General features: G+C 36.6%; 1 protein-coding gene across 7 annotated transcripts in view; it reads right to left on the reverse strand.

Annotated features, from left to right (window-relative positions):
* FHIT (fragile histidine triad diadenosine triphosphatase) overlaps window positions 1-18,798 on the reverse strand; it is a 1,358,981-nt gene that overhangs the window by 754,872 nt on the left and 585,311 nt on the right. For all 7 annotated transcript variants that reach the window (XM_087431269.1, XM_087431270.1, XM_087431266.1 and 4 more), the window contains one exon: window positions 1,324-1,443. In XM_087431269.1, coding sequence (XP_087287395.1) covers window positions 1,324-1,426 — 103 coding nt within the window. In that variant the 5' untranslated portion in view covers window positions 1,427-1,443. The remainder of the gene's footprint in view (window positions 1-1,323; window positions 1,444-18,798) is intronic.

The raw sequence follows: 18,798 nt of genomic DNA on the forward strand, positions 1-18,798 counted from the left end.
TTGTTCTGTTTTATAGGACCTTTCTAAATCATTCTAGTTTTATTTTTTTACTTTGATAAATAGAAGAATGAAATTTTCTAATATTAAGTGTTGGTAATCTAGACTATTTTTATAAATTTAAAAGAAGAGGTAACATTATTGAGAAAAAAATTACATAATATTATTTACTAGTTTATCACTGTGATCATTAGTTTTGTAAATTCACAAAATTTATTTAGTTAAAATTTGGATTCAGGGAATTTGGGAGTCTACCATAAAATCACAATTATCTTTTGGTACATGTCTTCTTATTTGTATTTTTTTCAATGTACAATAGTTACATGGCCAAGAAAAGATTTTTCATAAAGTTCTCAAGCACTTTGAAAATTCCCACTGAAACGAATATAACTCACTCTGGAAAAAATCTTGACATATTTGTAGATTCAGAATTACCGAGAAATTTATTTCAAAGTAAAATCATGTTCCAGTGTAGAAAATGCTTATTATCTTAAAATATGAAATTTTATACTTTGTTGCCCTCTGCATAGTAAATTAAGGGGGAAAGAGAAACAAAAATCTGAAGAGTCAGTACAAAAGTCATATGCACATGGTCACCAGTAATACTTTCAACAACACAAAAATAACCCTCTAGAGCATCTCACCAATTCCTGCTACCCCCACTGCAAAAATAAAACTCCTACTGAAGTCAATAGGAAAAAAGACTACAACTCAATGGTCAGAGGGAAATAAAACAACTCTACCACCAATGACACTGGACAATGATGTAGAAGCTGGGATGTTTTCCAAGAAAAAATGCTATTTCAGATTATAACATGAAAAAAATATTTTGTAAGTATGTTTATGTGTATGAATTTAATTAAAACTCACATTTTGAATGATCTCCAAGAGGTAAAGAAACCAAGTCAGTCTCAAATCTTCATGTCATACCTTACTTCCACATCACATCTATCTTACTATTAAAATTCATAATTGATAACTGAAAACAAAGTGCCCATAATATTCATTGGGACCATATTAGAGGCACTTATTTATTTACACAGCTACGATAGTCAAAAGGTCAAGCAAAAATTCACCTCCAAAGCCATCGTTGCTAAGCAACTCTTTTTCAGAAGTTCTGCAACATTGATCAAGCATATTACTGGTGTCACCAACTGGAATCAGAATAAATGTGTCACATCTTACCTGGTTTTTCCAAAGCCGGAGGGAGGCGGATTCCTTGTTTACCTTTTTGGATAGACATTGGAGGCCAATCCCGTATTCATTTGTTCTGTTAGGTACAGAGGATTTTTTATTTTTCCTCTGTTAAAAAAAAAAAAAGGATACGTCCTGGTACCACAGGCTTCCTGTTCACAAGGGCAAACGACAGTTCTGTTTTGAGAAACACCACAGAGGGCTTGATGAGATGCTGGCCGAATCTGAAGGACATTTCCTCACAGTTAAGGTCTGAAAGAGAAGATGATTTAGGAAATGGGCATTTATAAAACTCAGATGAGCAACTCACATCATATATCACTTGAAAGAAACACATTCCACTACTACAGATTCTTAGTTGCAAAGAAGACTTAACATTTAAGCTGTTCGCCATGTAACATCCACTAAGATGTCTTCTGGGTAAGTCCTCCTAAAATACTCCACTCTCTCCACCAGCATTGCCTTGACTGGATTTAGTGTTTTCAAGCAGAAGCTTGCACGTGGACAGCAAAACAGTCTTCTTAAATCCCTCTGCACTTTAGGTGGCCACCTCACCCCAAATCCACCAGGTCCTATCTGTCGGGCACTTTTTATTTTTACCCATCCATTTCACCATCTTTGCTAAGCTGAAAATTTTCATTGTTAAGCGTTGACTATAAACCTTCTAATTCTTAAATGCTTTTCTCAAATGGTTTTATCTTTGTTTATAGAAAACCAATTTAGAAAAAGTACAAGCACTGTTTGACCTTACCTACAATTACAGAAACATATTAGCACTCCCATGGAACTATTATAGTAAAATTTCCAAAATTAAAGAGGAAAAAATTGATTAAAGAGAAGGAAGAGGCAAAATAGAGTTTGAGATGAGAACTATTCCTGGTTGATGCAGAGCCAGGAGGCAGCAAGCTATGTGAGGTGTTCCATATTGTCTTTTCTGGGGAAAGCCGCGGTGGGGGGGACGAGGAGGGCGGTGCGGGCAGGGTTGAAGCAAGATTTGGCACTTGGCATCTAGGGTACCAAGGAATGATTTTCCATCAGCTGGATGCCTACACATGACAAAGTTACTTTCTGAAGGACTAAGACACCCTCTCCTTGGGAAATCATTTCATTTTTCTAATTCAGGAACCACCCTACTACAAAAGTGATGAAAATATATCAACCCATGGGAAAACAGAAACAGGATTACAAAAAAGATGACATCAGAAAATGGTTGACTATTTTATAAAGCATAAATTGTTTAATGATTCTAATGTTCCCAATGACCCAAAAGATACAGAAGGCTATGCAAATGTTATCTACAGTTGAAGCAACAACATAGCCAGAACTTAACATATTTCAGGTACAAAGAAATAAGATGGAGGGTTCACCTCAATGATACAAATATTGGTTTTAGAACATTTACAACTACCTCATATAAAATGAAAGGTCAGTAAGGATGTTGGAAATCTTCTAACCCAGTGGTTCTCAAGATGTGCTCCCTGGACCAGCAGCAGCATCTGGGAATGTATTAGAAATGCAATTCTGGAGTTTCACTCCTGAGCTACCAAACCAGAAACTCTGGGAGAAGGGCCCAGCAACCTATACTTTAATAAGCTGTCCAGATGATTCAGAACCACTGATCAAACCCAACTATTCTCCCAGTCCTTGAGTCCTTCTCTACAGAATCCTTGCCAGGTAGCTGGCTAGCCTATGCTTGAATATACCCACTGATGGGAAGTTCACTATGCATTCCTTCTAAGAATCAACTCCAGCAATTATGTAGTTGTCTTTCATACCAAGTCCATCTATTTGTCATGGATTTATGCCGTGGGGCTATATAAACACGTATCATGCAAGTGGCAGTGCTTCCAATACTTGGAGTTAACTTTTATTCATTTTCCCCAGTTTTTCTAGAATAAACATGGCAACGCATTTCAATCATTGTGCAAACAGCATTGATTCAAGTTCCCTGCAGCTATCCGTGTTTTCTGCCTCCCCAGCACCCATCTTCTGTAGTTCCGGCCATACCACCCTGATTTTGTTTTGGGTAAGCCCCACATATCCCTACTGCCTGCGTTCTAGGGATGGGAAAATGACTCAGGCATCCTTAGTCCTCTGTCACACGATTGGTTCATGAGTGGACACAGGACAAAAAATGAGGCATTCAAAGGAAGGATATCCATGCAAGGATTACTGCTGATACTATGGAGAAAGGGCTTGCTTTCTTTCCGCTGAGTTCCCAAACTAGTAGGACATGAACCTGGAACAGCTACAGATTACACTAAAAAGAGCCTGCCTGGTATCAGAGCAAACGCTGAGGCCAGCAGAGCCAAGATACAGAGAGAGACCCATACCTGATGACACTGTGTGAGCACCTGGATCTAACAATGCTGGAAGGAGTAATGTCCCTGGAGTCTGTTTCTTCTTAAGGATAACTGTACAGAATTGACTTAAGCATAGGGTCTAGTTGATAAGCTACTATTAATAGTCCATGAAAGGCTCTTCTTTTGGTTTTCATTTTTCTTCTTATCATCATTTCCCCTTTATCGTCTATGCCCAGGCCCATTCCTTCCTCTCCCACCACAAGGCTTCACTTTTTCATAATTAATGTTGTATTTATAATCTTCATTGTATTTTTATAAATATTTTATATGTCAAAAATATATAGGGCTCTTGTATATGGCTTTTAAATTTGTCTATAAATTGTACCACGCTTTAAATCTCATTCTGCCTTTTTCTCTCAACATTGTTTTAGAGACTCATTCATGTTGCTAGAAATAGATATAATTCACTCTTTCTCACTGCTCATTCCCTCTTGCTGTATTCCAATGTAATTTTCTTTGTCCATTTCTCTAGTGCTGAAGAGCTAGCTTGTCTCCAATCTTTCACCACAAATAACACTGTGATGACCATCTTTACATATATTTCCTTGGGTATCTATGCTAGAGTCCTATTATTGGGTTTTAGGTTATACACTTAGATTTTCTAAAATATATGCACCAGTTTACATTCCCAGAAGGAATGCATGCAGATGTCTATTTTCCTACATCCCTGACAGCACTTGAGAATATCTGATTTCCTAGCTTTTACTAATATGATAGGCAAAATGGCATCTCATCTTTAATTTGCTTGTCTCCAACGTGATATGTGCATGTGTATATTTCTCCTTCTCTGAATTGCCAATTCATACTTGCCTTCTTTTGTATTGGTTTCTTCCCTCTGTGTTCTGATTTCCCAGAGTCCCCAGTATATTTAAATATTGATCTCAGTCTATGAAACATGCCAATTACATTTTCACCATCTATTACTTTTTCTATCACACTCTCCATTGAACAAACACCATTCATTTTGAGGTATTTATCAACTTGCTTTTTACGGTTTGGGCTCTGTGATTCTTATGTAACAAACCCTTCTCTACCATAAGGTTACAAAAATATATTCTTAAATTTTCGTCTATCAGCTTTATATTTCGCTCTTAACAGTTAGGTATTTAATCCACTTAGAGAGTTGTTTATGGCATGAAGCATGGAAATGGTTTACATTTTTCTCCTTTTGTGAGCCAATTTTCCTAGCACCAATTGCTGGGAATGATTATACCAACTTCCCATATGTACATAGGAATGAGTCTGGACTTACTATATTCTGGTTCTATGCCAGATGCTGGACAACAGGGGGTGCCAAATGTTTTCCCTAAAGGGCCAGAATCAGTGGGCCACACGGTCTGTTGTAACTACAACTCTATCGCGGTAGCACGAAAGCAGCCATAGACAATACATATATGAAGGATGTGGCTGTGTTCCCAATAAAACTTGATTTGTAAGAACAGGTGGCAGCCTGGATTTGGCTTGTAGGCCGTCATTTGCCAACTCCTGCTGTATAACGTTAATGCCTTGTAAAGAGAGAATCCTTCTTGATTTTTATTCTCCCATATAAATTTCAGATTCAACTCTGCCCCTTCAAAAAAATTCTTGCTCAGATTGGAATTACATTGAATTTAAATTTTAATGGGGGAAATATCACATCTTCACAATATTCAATCAATCCATTTATGAATGCTGCATTTATGCTCTATTAATACCATAATAAAACTCTTGTAATAGGGTTTTAAATTTCCCTTATGTTTTATGAATTCTTAGATAGCTTTTAGTTTATGTCACTATTATAAATAGCATCTTATTATCATCATAGTTTATAATTGGTTACTCCTAGTACAGAGGAAAGCTATTGATTTTTATATGTTGCTCTTACAAGCTGTCAACCTAGCTGAACTCTTATATTGCTGCTCATAGTTTCTGCTGATTCTCTTTGGTTTTCTACATAAATGATTTTACTTAAGAATAATGACAATTATCTCTCTCATTTCAATTCTTCTACTTTTGTAGGTTTCTTTTTCTTACTGCCTTGGTCAGGTATCTGGCAATGTGTTGAGAAGTAGAAGTAACAAGGGCAACCTTGTTTTGTTCCCACCCTTAAAAGGAATGAGTTGAAAGTTTTGTTTTTTCCATTAAGAATGATGTTTGCCATAGGTTTTTAGTAGAAAGCCTTTATCAAGCTAAAAAAAATTCCCTATTTCAAGTTTGCTAAGGGTTGATTCCATTTAAAAAAGAAAAAAAGTTTTATTAAATGCTTTTTCTTTATCATTGGTGACACAATTTCTTGTTCTTTGCCATTAATGTGGTAAATTACAGTAACAAATTTTTTTAAACACTGAAACATCCTTTCACTTTTATGATTAATTCAACTTAGTCATAGTGTATTATTTTTAATACATTGCTAGATTTGAATTCTTAGTGTTTTTCAATGTCATAAGTGAAGTTGGCCAATATTTTTTTCAATCTGGTTTTTGTTTTCAAAACAAAACTTAATGGGTTTGCTTTTTTTCTTTGTTCTATAAGAAGCTTTATACACAAGGATTTTCTGTTCCTTGAGAGTTAAATAGAAAACTCACTTGTCAAACTGGGCCTCTTTCTATATTGCAAGGAGGATTAAGTCTTGATAATCATTACAATTTATTTAATGGTTGCTGATTGGGGTTTTTTGCATCAATTTTTCACCATATCCTTTTCAACTAAATGTTCATCTTTATTGGTAAAAATGCGTCATATTCTTTTTAACAGATTAAAATGTAATCCATAATTCTTGTATTTTGTTTGTAAGTATTTTGTTTATTCTTACTGTATACGTGTTTTTCTTCATTTGTCTCACAAGAATTATATCTAACTTATGAAGTTTTTCAAAGAACTATTTTTGGTTCTTTGCTTTTATTAATTATCTCTACTTTGTTGCTTATTTTCTGCACTTACATTTGTTTCCTCATTTTTTTTTTCTTTCTTGTTTCTTCGGATTTACCATGTTACAGTTTTTCTAATTACTTGAGTCCAACATTGAGCTATGGGGTTTCAGATTTTCCATTTTTATCTTGGGTAACAAAAGCTATATATTGCTTTCAAAGTATTCCATTAGCTCGCTATCTCAAATTTTCACCTACTGTGCTTTTATCATTCAGCTTTACAATTTTGCTATTCTTATTATCACTTCCTATTTAACCTGAGGGTTATTTCATAATGTGTCTTTTCATTTCCAAACATACGGGATGTTTTTGCTATCTTTCTGTTAATGATGACTGATTTTAAAGCACTGTAGTTAGAGAAAAGAATCTCTATAATGTTGATTTTTTTTTTAGAATTTGAGGCTTCCTTCCTGATCCATTAAAAGATGAAGCTCGTGCCTAATCCACTTACCCTCCAAAATAAAATATATTCTGCATTTGTTGGGTAAGAAGTACTATATACATGGTAGATCAAATTCATTAATTGTTATCCAAATCTTCTCTTTCTCTGCTTACTTTTTGTCGCATTGTTTCATCAGTTTCTGAAAAGACCAGATTTCTAACTACAATTACTTGATCAATGTCAAATGCCATAAATTCCTGCTTTCTATATTATTGCATGTACATATGTTGCTGCTTGCTTTATTCCCTGATCTATTGTTCCTTTTTCTTTTTGTCTGTATTTGACAAGTGTAACTTTTTCCATCCCCTTAATTTCAACCTGTGTCCTTTCAAATTTTTTGTTGTTGTTGTTGCTGTTTTTGGTGAGGAAGATTGGCCCTGAGCTAACATCTGCGCCAATCTTCCTCTGTATATGGGATGCTGCCACAGCATGGCTTGATGAGTAGTGGGTAGGTCCGTGCCTGGGATCTGAACCTGCAAACCCTGGGCTGCTGAAGCAGAGCGTGCAAACTTAACCACTACACCACCAGGCCGGCCCCTCAAATGTTTTTTATAACAAATATATTCTAGCATTGCTTTCTATCCATTGGACAGTCTGTCTTGATTACTTTAATGCCCATATGTTTATGCCAATTATTCTTTGAGCTTACGTGGAACATCCTATTTCATCTCTTTGTTTTACTTTTTTCTCCTTCCTACCTTCCACTGGCTAGATGAAGTTTTTCCTGTGGGTATGAAAATTATATATTCTATTTTATTTCAGTAGTGGTTATTCTTATTACAATCCATACTAATCCTCAATTTCTCCATCAATATCTAAAAGCTGATCAATATCTATGTACTCAGTATATTCTTACCAAGGATTTCTTTCAGATCTCATCCCCCATCCTCCCTATGTCCAATTTCTGATGTGTTGAAATAATGTTGTATTATAATTTCAAATAGTTATTGATATGCTGGCTTTGGTTATGTGCTTTTTGGGGGGGAGGGGGCCACTGCCTACTCCAGCAATCATATTTTTCATTTATCTTATTGACAAAGTTCTACAGACATCCCCCTCACGGGCAGCAATGGGCTCAGCACTACTTCCTCTTTTGATTTTTAGCTTCCTCTTTGATTTTTGGCCCCTTTTTTCAAAGCTCAACTACACCTTTCAGTGAATATTTGTGTATTTTATACAGCATTTCAAATTATTTCTTAGTGGACAATTTTCTGATTATGTACCCTATCACATTCTTAGAAACTAAGACTTGCTTATTTACATAAAAATCACTAAATTCCCTACTTGCTCTTATTTATTGCATTTCATTTCCTCCTCCTGGATTCATTTTTTCTTTTTTTTTTTTTTTTTTTTTGCTAGAATACGTTCTCTAAAATTACTTTCTGAGAGGGTCTATGTGTGGAAAACTGAGATATTATACAGGATGATATCTTTATTTTACTCTCGCACTTAAATTAACCAGAAATAAAATCCTAAGCTTAAAGTTCGCTTGTTTCAATACTTTGAAACTATTATTCCTTTGCCCTCTCACATTTTAGTGTTGCTATGGAGAAAAGTCCACTGACAATCAGATTCCTGTTCACTGGAGGAGGATAGAGTTTTTACCTCAAAATTGTCAGAGTTTTGTTAAGGGTCTAAGTATAGGACTGTGCATTAGTTTCTGAGGGCAGCAGTAATAAATTATCACAAACTCGGTGGCTTAAAACAACAGGAATTTATTTTCTCACAGTCCTGGAGGCTAGAAGTCTGAAGTCTGAAATCAAGGTGTTGGTAGAGCCAGGCTCCCTCTGAAGACTCTAGGGTAGAATTCTTCCCTGCCTCTTCCCAGCTTCTGGTAGTTGCCAACAACCCTTGGCATTCCTTGGCTTGTAATGCATCACTCTAATCTCTGCCTCCATCTTCATGGAGCCATCTTCTCTGTGTGTGCTCTCTTCTTCTTATGAAGACATAAGTCATTGGATTAGGATCCACTCTAATCCAGTATAACCTCATTTTAACTAACCACTTCTGCAAAGACCCTATTTCCAAATAAGGTTAATTTCTGAGGTTCTTTTGTGGGGGGACATTATTCAACCCACGACAGACTACTTTCCTGATTCCTTTTGTTTGGTGGTCTGTTAACTGTTTCTATATGAGGTCTTCATTTTTCATTGCATTCTTTATATTCTTGGTCATTATTTCTTCAAATATTCCCTGACCTCAGTTTACTTCTCTGCCTTTCAGGGATTCTATAGAACATTTCTATTCATTCTCCCTTTCAACTCTTTTCTTAGTCTTCTCATGTTTTTATTTCTTCCTGATGCCATTTGGGAGACAGCGTCAATCCATCTGACTGACTATATTCATTCTGATATTCATCCACCCATTAAGTTAGTTCCTAGTGTTACATTTTAGGCTTATTTCCCATTTCTCCTCTACCCGAGGCTACCCTTCCTCTCATTCCTCTCCTTCCCAGGCACCACTCTTGCCAATGAGCTAATATATTTCTATTACATTTCTTCTCATGAGTTTAGCCTGGCAACAATTTGAAATGTTGACTCTCTTCTGACCTCCACTGTTCCTTCCCTTTTGACATTTCCATATAACTCAAACTACCCTTTGTTGAGAGGAAGCATGAAGAGGTGGAATTAGAGTTCAAAGCACACGCACTTGAGTGTTGGCTCTGCCACTCCCTGATCTTCAGCAATTCACTGAACTTCACACCCTCAGATATTTCATCTGAAAATAGCGGATGACAGAGTATGTAAAGCACATCTCACTACGTCTATCACATGACATTGGCACCCCTAAATGGTTATATCTCCTTGCTCAAATCCAATTCTGCCTTTCTTTAATTGTGGTAAAATTCTGCCCATTTGTGCTGCTAGCAGACATGCTTCCTCAAGTTTTACTTTCAGCGGAGAAGAAAAATACTCCAGGAACTATAAAAGGAACAAAAAGTAGAGAAGAGTGTAAGAGCCAATATTGCGTGATGGAAAGATTTCTACATCTCCAGGATCTGAAATTGTCTGTAAGGCTGAGATGAATATTAAATATTTTCCTCTCACATAAAAATGGCAGAAAGCAATTTTATTTTAGCTTAAAATAAAACAAGGCGGCTGGATGTACCAATATTCTGTTGAATTCTCAGGAGAAAATCATCTCCTTGGATCTGTTTCTTAATAAATATGGAGATGATGGCTTCTGGCATCCAGAGAACCAAGTACTGGGTTAGGGACCTCAGTCTAAGGTTTAGGCCTTAGACTTAGTAGTGGGCTTTAGGTAAGACAGAAATAGAAAAGACTAGGTTCACTCCAGAAACAGTACTGAGGCTTGCATGTGTCTCTTTATAATCAAACAATGGAAGTATGTTAACAAACACTAAAGTTTTATGTTTTTAGCTAATAAACTTTTTAATTTGTATTCCTTAGTAATAACTTATTTTACTTTGAACTAAAAATATGTGACTTCAAGGTATAAAATGAGTCTCCATTTCCTATCTTTTCAGCTATGAAAGTTATTTGTACTCTCCCTTGATCTCTTTACCTTCTATAACATATCTCTACCTCCTATAACCTATCTCTGCCTCTCTATCTCCTCTAATTCTCACCAGCTAGCAGCATCACATTATTTTTAGAACTCTGTCTTCAAAATTTAGTAAACAGAAAGGAAGTAATAAAAAGGTCTCTACAGTTGACTCGGTGGATTTGATCAGTCATTTTTTCGTTAAGGCTAGATCGGCAACCTAATTTGTAGTGGAAAAAGGTTCAATGGCCACAAAAGCAAATGCTCCAAAATGTGAAATTTTGCAACCATTTACAACAGGAGATGACAATAGCTCAATTCAGGCTAGATCAGTTTTCTTCCTGGTTTGCTTTCAAATGATATGTTAACGTCCAACTAAAATAAGTGCCATATGCTTCTAACCTTGCCCTAAAAAAGAAAAAAATCAATTCTAGAATTTGAGCGGAAAGGACCTAAGAGATTACTTAGATCCAGTCCTTTCATTTTAGAGAGGTCGAGTAAGTCTAGCAAGTCAACTGGTTTACTCAAATTCACTCTGAACCTTAGAGAGTCTCCTTTAGAGGATACTACTTATAGAAGATACTATTTAAAAATTTCTCGAACTTGGGAATTTAGGTCTTCAGGGACCCACTTTCGGAAACACTAAATTAAAAATAATAGTCACTTTAGGGGATCCATTGGTGCCAAAATCATATGGCAGTACTCTCTTAGAAGACGGTGACTCAGAATATATACCTACATCTATTATTTTCATATTATTTCATCAAATGGAGAACACAAAATATAACCCCCTTTCTGAAAATCTTAGGACCCTTCAAAACCCAAGAACACAAGTTTGAGAAACTCGAGACTTTAGCAAATGTCCCTAATGGCCATGCTCATGAGAAAGCAAAATCCTAACCAACAGACTACCACAACCCCATTTCATAATTACTCTCTCCCTTTTCCCTACAGGGAATGATTTCTTTGGGACAAATGGAAAGTCTGATAATTTCCACAAGCAATACAGTAGGCTGGCTACTCAAAATGTGGTCTGCTGATCAACAATATCTGCATCACCTGAGAGTTATTAGAAATGCAGATTCCCAGGCCCCACCCCAAATCTGCTGCATCAATCTGTATTTTAACAGGATTCCCAGGTGTGGTGTACACACATTAAAGTTTGAGAAGTATTTCCCCAGAGCACTAGTTCCCAAGCTAGGTTTATTGAAATTATCTTAGGAGCTTTCTAAAACAATAGATTCTTAACAATAGGATTCTCCCTCCAAGCCCAACTCTAGCAGAACCTCTGGGATGACGAGGTTAAGAACACAGCTCTAGGGTTAGTCTATGAAATGAGGATAGCCATAGTACCTTCTTCTCAAGCATACATGTAAAGCATTTAATAAGTATTTGATAAATGCTAATCATCATATTGTTGTTAGTATTTTACCCTGGCAAAAAGTAATGCCAAATTTTATTCAATAAACAGTTATTAATTATAGACTAATACATAAGTTAATATCAGTAAGTTGGTTGGAAGAGAGCTTGTCAAATGGTATACAATTGTCAGTTAAAATTAAAAAATAAAATCATACTTTGGCATGTCCTGCCATTAGATGATTGCTAACGTCTCTATATTAGAGGTAGAGCAGTGCCAGTTCAAAAGCAGCATCTGATTAAACAGAAATAATAGCTAACTCTTATTCCATACTTTCATCATCCTAAGCAATTTCTATATAATGACTTAATCCTCCTGACAACCCTACGAGGAAGGTCCTTCATATATCAACATTTATGCATCTCTTTGATTACTTCTCATGAGTCAATTCTTAGATTTGCGAATCACTGTGTTCAAAGGATATTCAAAGAAGGTTCAAGAGAACATTCAAGTCTCTTGATACGTGATGCTAAAAATCTCTCAGAAAACATTTCTAAAAACTTACATTCAAAAGTAGTATAGGGAGAAGGCCCATTTCCCCATAACTTTGTCAGCACTGGGCATTCTCTGATTCTCCAAACCTCTAATAAAATTTTTCATTACTTAGGAATATAATGTAGGGGGAAATAACTTCTTCTACCTATCCCAGCTAAAACAATCTGCCATGAAAACTGACATCTCTTAGGCAACTAAGAAGCCAGACATGATGAAAAAGAAATACTGTTCTTTTGGTTAAAAGAATGAAAAACTTGTATTTTCTTTTACTTTGAAAAATAAATGTGTTATTCCCTTATGGCTGGGGGTGATAGGATTTACTTTAAAAATAATCTGCTATTTTTATATCCTAACATGACTCAGCAAACGGCAGGAATCTAGACCAACCCTACAGAGCATGACCAATCCTCTTCGGGGGTCATCAGAAGAAGCCATACTGCAAATAACTACAGACACTTCCACCAACTGGTAAATATGTTTCTATTTCAATTCACTTCATTTAAAAACTGGGGGCTCAAATGTTAGCCAAAAATGTAAATGGGCTTGAAAAGCTGCTGGCTAATACATCCCAAGACTAACCTTAACAGGAAAAATGTCCTGTCATCTGAGGAACAACACACTTGCAGCTGGCCAGGATCTCAAACACATTTTATTGATGACTTGGAAAACAATCAAGGTACATAAAGGGATAGCTGGTGACATACAGTTCGGTTTAGATGATTTATAAAACATTCTAAACTTACAGACATATGTCAAAATTCCACAGGAGACAATGTAAGACTATCCCACAAGATGATGACAAGAAGAACAAAGAGAAGGAGAAGACAGCCCAAAGTGTCTTGGAATTCAAGCAAACAAGTGTACCTCTAACATTTTTATACAAAGAAAAAAACAATTTTTAGTAAAGCATATTAAGTCATCAACCTACAGTGTCACTAAAGAACATTTTTCAATTGTTAACAACTCAAAAAAAATACTGAAGCTCAGCTATTTATAAACAAGAAACACATAGGTATTTCAAAATGTCAACTGCTTTTTCAAGATCTCCCTTCAGCAGGTACCTCTCCTTTTGCTCTCTCCCCTGTCACTTTAATGTTTTGCAACTTTTGCTGGTTTAGCATCTCTTATGGAACTCTCAATGATTCCTTTCCTTTCTCCTACAATGATTCTCAGGGATTGCCTACACTGAAATCATCTTCCCTTGAATTGGTTGCTCATTAAACTCTAATCAGTTATTTATTCATTCAACAAATACTTATTATATACTTGCCATATTCTAAATACTATTCTTGTGGTAAACATGCCAGACCAGGCCCTTAACTCTCATGGAGCCTTCTAGGTACATGGGGAGGAAGAACGGTAAGTGGTGGAGACCACAAAGCAGTCAACAAGCAAAACTATTTCTGATTGTGATTCGAAGGAAATAATCAGGGTGCAAAAACAGGTAGTGACTTGGAGGGGATGGAAGTGACTGGTTTAGCATCAATGGAAAGGGAACCTAACATCTGATCTGGGACTTGATGAGAAGGCCACTGTATGTGAGTGTCTGGGTCCAGAAGGTTCCAAGTGGAAGAAAGAGCAAGTGCCAAGGCAAGAATGAGCTCAAGGTCTTAGATGAATGGAAAGACCAGTGGGACAGTGGAGTCTGAGAGTAGGAAGCAAGACAAAAAGGTGAGGAAAAAGTCTGCAAGATAGGTAGGGACCAGATCTTTATTGTGGTACATTAAAATCATCTCAAGAGCTTAAAAAAAAAAAGTACTCCCCATGCCCCATTCCCATGCACTTTTTCCTAAGATTTTTAAAAAATGAGATACAATTCACATACCCTAAAATTCACCCTTTTGAAGAGTACATTACAGTGGTTTTCAGTGTAATCACAAAATTGTGCAATCACCACCACTAATTCCAGAACATTTTCATCACTAGAAAAAGAAACCCCATTTCCCCCTCCCCGTAGCTCCTGGCAATCATTAACCTACTTTCTGTCTCTATGGATTTGCCTATACTGGACATTTCAAGTAAATGAAATCATATAATATGTGGCCTTTTGTGTCTGGCTTCTTTCACTTAGCATAATGTTTTCAAGGTGCATCCATGTTGTAGCATGTATCAGGACTTCATTCTTTTTGAAGGCTGAATAATACCTCATTGTATGTTTATGCCACATTTTTTTAATCTATTCATTAGTTGATGGACATATGGGTTGTTTTTACTTTTGGCTATTATGAATAGTGCTGCTATGAACATTCAGGTACAAGTTTTTGCATGGACATATGTTTTCAATTCTCTTAGGTATACACCTAGGAGTGGAATTGCTAGGTCATATGGAAACTCCCTATTTAACTTTTTGAGGAACTGCCACACTGTTTTCTTTAGCGACTCCACCATTTTACCTTACTACCATTAATGAACAAAAGTTCCAATTTCTCAACATCCTTACCAACAGCCTACTTCCAGATATTTTAACTTAATGGGTCTTGCTGAGACCCGGGCATCAGAGTTTTTTTGGATTTTCCGTTTGTTTGTTTTTAAGAGTCCCCGTGGTAATTCTAACGTGCAGTGAGCATCAAGAACGCCCTACTCTTGCTTATTCACTGCCAGCTTCCTGACAAGTAATTACACCTACTCCCTGTACTGCCCCAGAGCTCTCTGGACGTGTTACATCCTTGCCACCATACCACCTACCAATAACAATATCAGCTTTATAGCTGATTCATCCAATGAGAAAATGAAATACAAATAAGGAAGACATAACTTTATATTTGTAATATATATAAACATATTTACATAATCATAATATATAGCCTTACATTTACATAATTATAATATATAGCCTTAGACTATAACTGTAATAGTCATTTATTTTCAAATAGTGAGTACACATATAAAAATATTTAAAAATTATTTGTGTGTGTACATGTACATAGGGAAATCTAGAAATTAATGATGATTTTCCTCTGAGAAAATGAGTTTGGAATCAATTCTATTGTCTTTTCTGCATACTTTTATTGTCTACCATGACCAGGCACTGGAGAAGCTATTTGAAGGGATTATTTTCAAGTGTCCTTGGGTAATGTGAATTGCCTACCCCCTTCTCCCACTGATCCACTGGAGACTTGTTCTTCAAAAAGAACCCACCTATGAAAAATATTTGCTCCTGAATTTCTTTTCATATAGTAAAGAAAGACATAAGGAATGAATGGATGAATTCTATGTGTTTTACACTTCAGCCTGACCTTGAGTATTAAACACAGTACCATATGTGCAAAAATATATAAAATTTAGAATTATATCATTTAAAAAAATGTTTCCTGCCAAGCTAAACACAGATGGAAGGTCTGTAACACCAGCATTGAGGCCTAGAACCATTTAGAAAATCAACAGTCTACGTTTGTAGATAACAAGCTCAGGTGGGAAAGATAGAAGCCTGAATAAAAAGGAAGGTTTCTAAACTGAAGGACAGAGTACAGCACGACTTCTCAGTCTGATGGAGGCTGACATTCCTCTTAACAGTAAAAATAACCCTAAACCATATCTTCTTATGGACTGCAATAGCAGGGGGGAACTTACAGGTTATGATGTTAAAACAATACTTAAGGAAGAGAATTATAGGTTGAAAAATCATCTTAATGTCATGTATCCTTCTGGAGTACCCAAATTTTCCACTGCATTCCTACCTATACTATACTCTTTACATAGTCATAAAAGATTCATAAGAGTTCATTTCTATGGCCTGGATGATAACATGGGCTGGATAGATATGTGGGGAAGTCAACTCAGAACCGGTGTCAAAAGCTTGTACAATAAATCTAAACGAACTGTGGTCTAGAAGCAGAAACCACATGTTAGCATCCCTTTATCAGTGCACAGGCCTCTCAGAGGTTAAGAGACACTAGGGGTCTTTTGCTTCTTTTCTTAAGGCTTCTGGCATGTTAAAAGGAAAAAAAATGAAGTATCAAAGCAAAATTACCTAAATTGCATTATATTTTAAACATTAACATTGAACAAGTTAAAGCTCTCAATGCAAATGAATACAAGAAAATGATTACTATTCGGCACACAAGAAAAATGATTCCACCATTTTTTGGACTAATGTGAAATACCTGGATTTTTGTGGCAAAGCAACACCATTCCTAGATTTTTGCTAAAATGGAATAGTAAGGCTAATTACAGTGTCAATTATAGCTATGTGTCACTCATAATCTATAGATAGACACACTTCTACTTAAGTGTTCTACCATATTCAGCAATTTCTAATTGTGCTATTCAGAAGATAATTATATGACTGATAAAATCTATTACTTAGCAGTCTGCTACAGGTGGTATGATCTAGTAGGGTACAGGTTTAGAACTGTATGATGAAGATCTTCCTTCAATCCTGTTCAATAGCATATGGAAAACCCATGTGAGGATAACAAGATCTAAATTCAAGGCCTTGAACCAAAGACTATTCCAGACCATCCATCCACTGGCTTCTCCTAGGTCCTCAGAAGATTTTGGTTAAATGAAATCACAAAAAATCAAACTACAGCCTCTATGTTATGTCTTCATTAAAACCAACATAGTCGGACCTTACTGCAGCAGCAGATAATCAAGAGAGGTTCTCTCTCACGGGTCTTGAAACAATGCTCCCTACCCCCACTTCTGCATATTTCGCTATCATAAAATATTAAATAAAACATGAATTTGAAATCAGTCCAAGTCTTGACCCTTCTTTCTCCATCACAGATTTTAGTTTCACTTTTCATTGTCTGATAAATGCCTTCCTAATTCCCCGTGCTATGGACAAATAGGTATTTCTCAGTATCTCTTGGAATGACAATGGCGTTTTTTTCATTTCCTCATCCTCTCACCATGATAGACACTCATCAGGGGATCTCCATTCCTACCCATCTCATTACCTCTTCATTCTATTTGTCAACCACTTGGAAATTCAGAACTCTTAATTATTAGCTTATTCTTATGAAGAGTAATGAGGCTCTGGCTGCCTACTGGGGAGCATCACTGAACACTAACGAGCACACAGACTGAGACCCACACCTGAATCCTACCACATGGCTCCATTGTTCAGGCCAGGTGGGACATTTCTGTCTACAGGCAAGATTCTGCAAGAGAGCTAGAGTTTGCAGGGTGGCTATTACGCATTTGCTTTGGTCTTATGATTCACACTGACTCAAAACAGCTTTCCTGTGTGGTCGTACTCATTTACATACTGGCTATTACCTCCCTTATAATAATACTGTACTGTTTTCATTCTTCCTTGTCCTCCTCTTCACTTGTATAAGGACTTACTGGAGCTGAATGTTCTCAAAAGAAGACTAATTGGTCATTTTCTTACTGCTACTCTTGATCTCCTCCTGATCCTGAAAGATGAGGCTCTTACAATCAGTTGGGTGAGCTGTCCGTATACAAACCTTCCTTGACATCTCCCACAGCATCCGGCACGTTGCCTCAAATACGAGAGGTGCTGAGATAAATATTAACTGACATCTACACAGTTTTCTGAGCACCTAGGAAAGACAGGCCCAGATCCATAGGAGACAAAAAGATAAAGAATGAAAAATGAGCTGATCCTCCCTGAAATTGTGATAAGGATGTCTTTGTAGTTAATGAGAGAAGATGGGACCAACCCAAAATCCATCTCTTCCTGGATTTCATATCCTTTCATAGCAGCAAGAGCTTTGCACCAATAACAAATGAGCACTGATTGAATACTCCTGTGTGCCAGGGCCTATGTTAGGCACTTGACCTGCATTAGCTCATTTAAACCGCAACAGCCTGTATGGTAGATACTGAGAAAACAAAACCAAATGACCAAAGCCAAATGACTCAGACCAAGTCACCTATTAGCTAAGAGCTCAAAGCTCTTCTCAGTAAACCAAATTGGCTACTAAGCCCTGAAAGAGAAGATCAGGGCAAGATGAGGGGTTGAGGTGAGTTTTGGGGAATGTTAACACCCCAAAGGTGATAGAGGCCTGCATCAGAGGTGAGGAGCAGGGGCCTCATCCAGGTGTGAAACTCTACCTGTGTCCTGTGTAGCTGCCTCCTCAAATCCACAATGAACACTATGTTGACCACAGACTAGGAATGATAATGCACAGCGATAAGAATGTTCTTTTCACAGCTTTATAAAGCTAAGAGAAGCCATTTCTGAAAATAGTACTTAGGGGTCAACATTTACACATATGATGCCAGCCAGAACATCTCTCACAGATACTCGTCATGTAGAGACAGTTAGAAAACTTATGCAGTAATTTATTTAAAAATCCCATTTGTTCATCACACTAATAATATGGGATAAAAGCCCTGCAGCCCTGGCTGTACACCAGGCATCACGCTAAATGCTTTATGTAAACATCTCACTGAATCCTCTCAATAGCCTTGTGAGGTATTTTCATCATCTCGATTTTTACAGAAGATGAAAGCACTGAGAGTGTAAGTCACTTGCCCAAGTCCACATAGCAAGCAAAACGTGGC

The sequence above is a fragment of the Ceratotherium simum genome, chromosome 5, assembly GCF_057802395.1.
Source record: "Ceratotherium simum simum isolate JZ-2026a chromosome 5, ASM5780239v1, whole genome shotgun sequence".
Classification (NCBI taxonomy): Eukaryota; Metazoa; Chordata; class Mammalia; order Perissodactyla; family Rhinocerotidae; genus Ceratotherium; species Ceratotherium simum.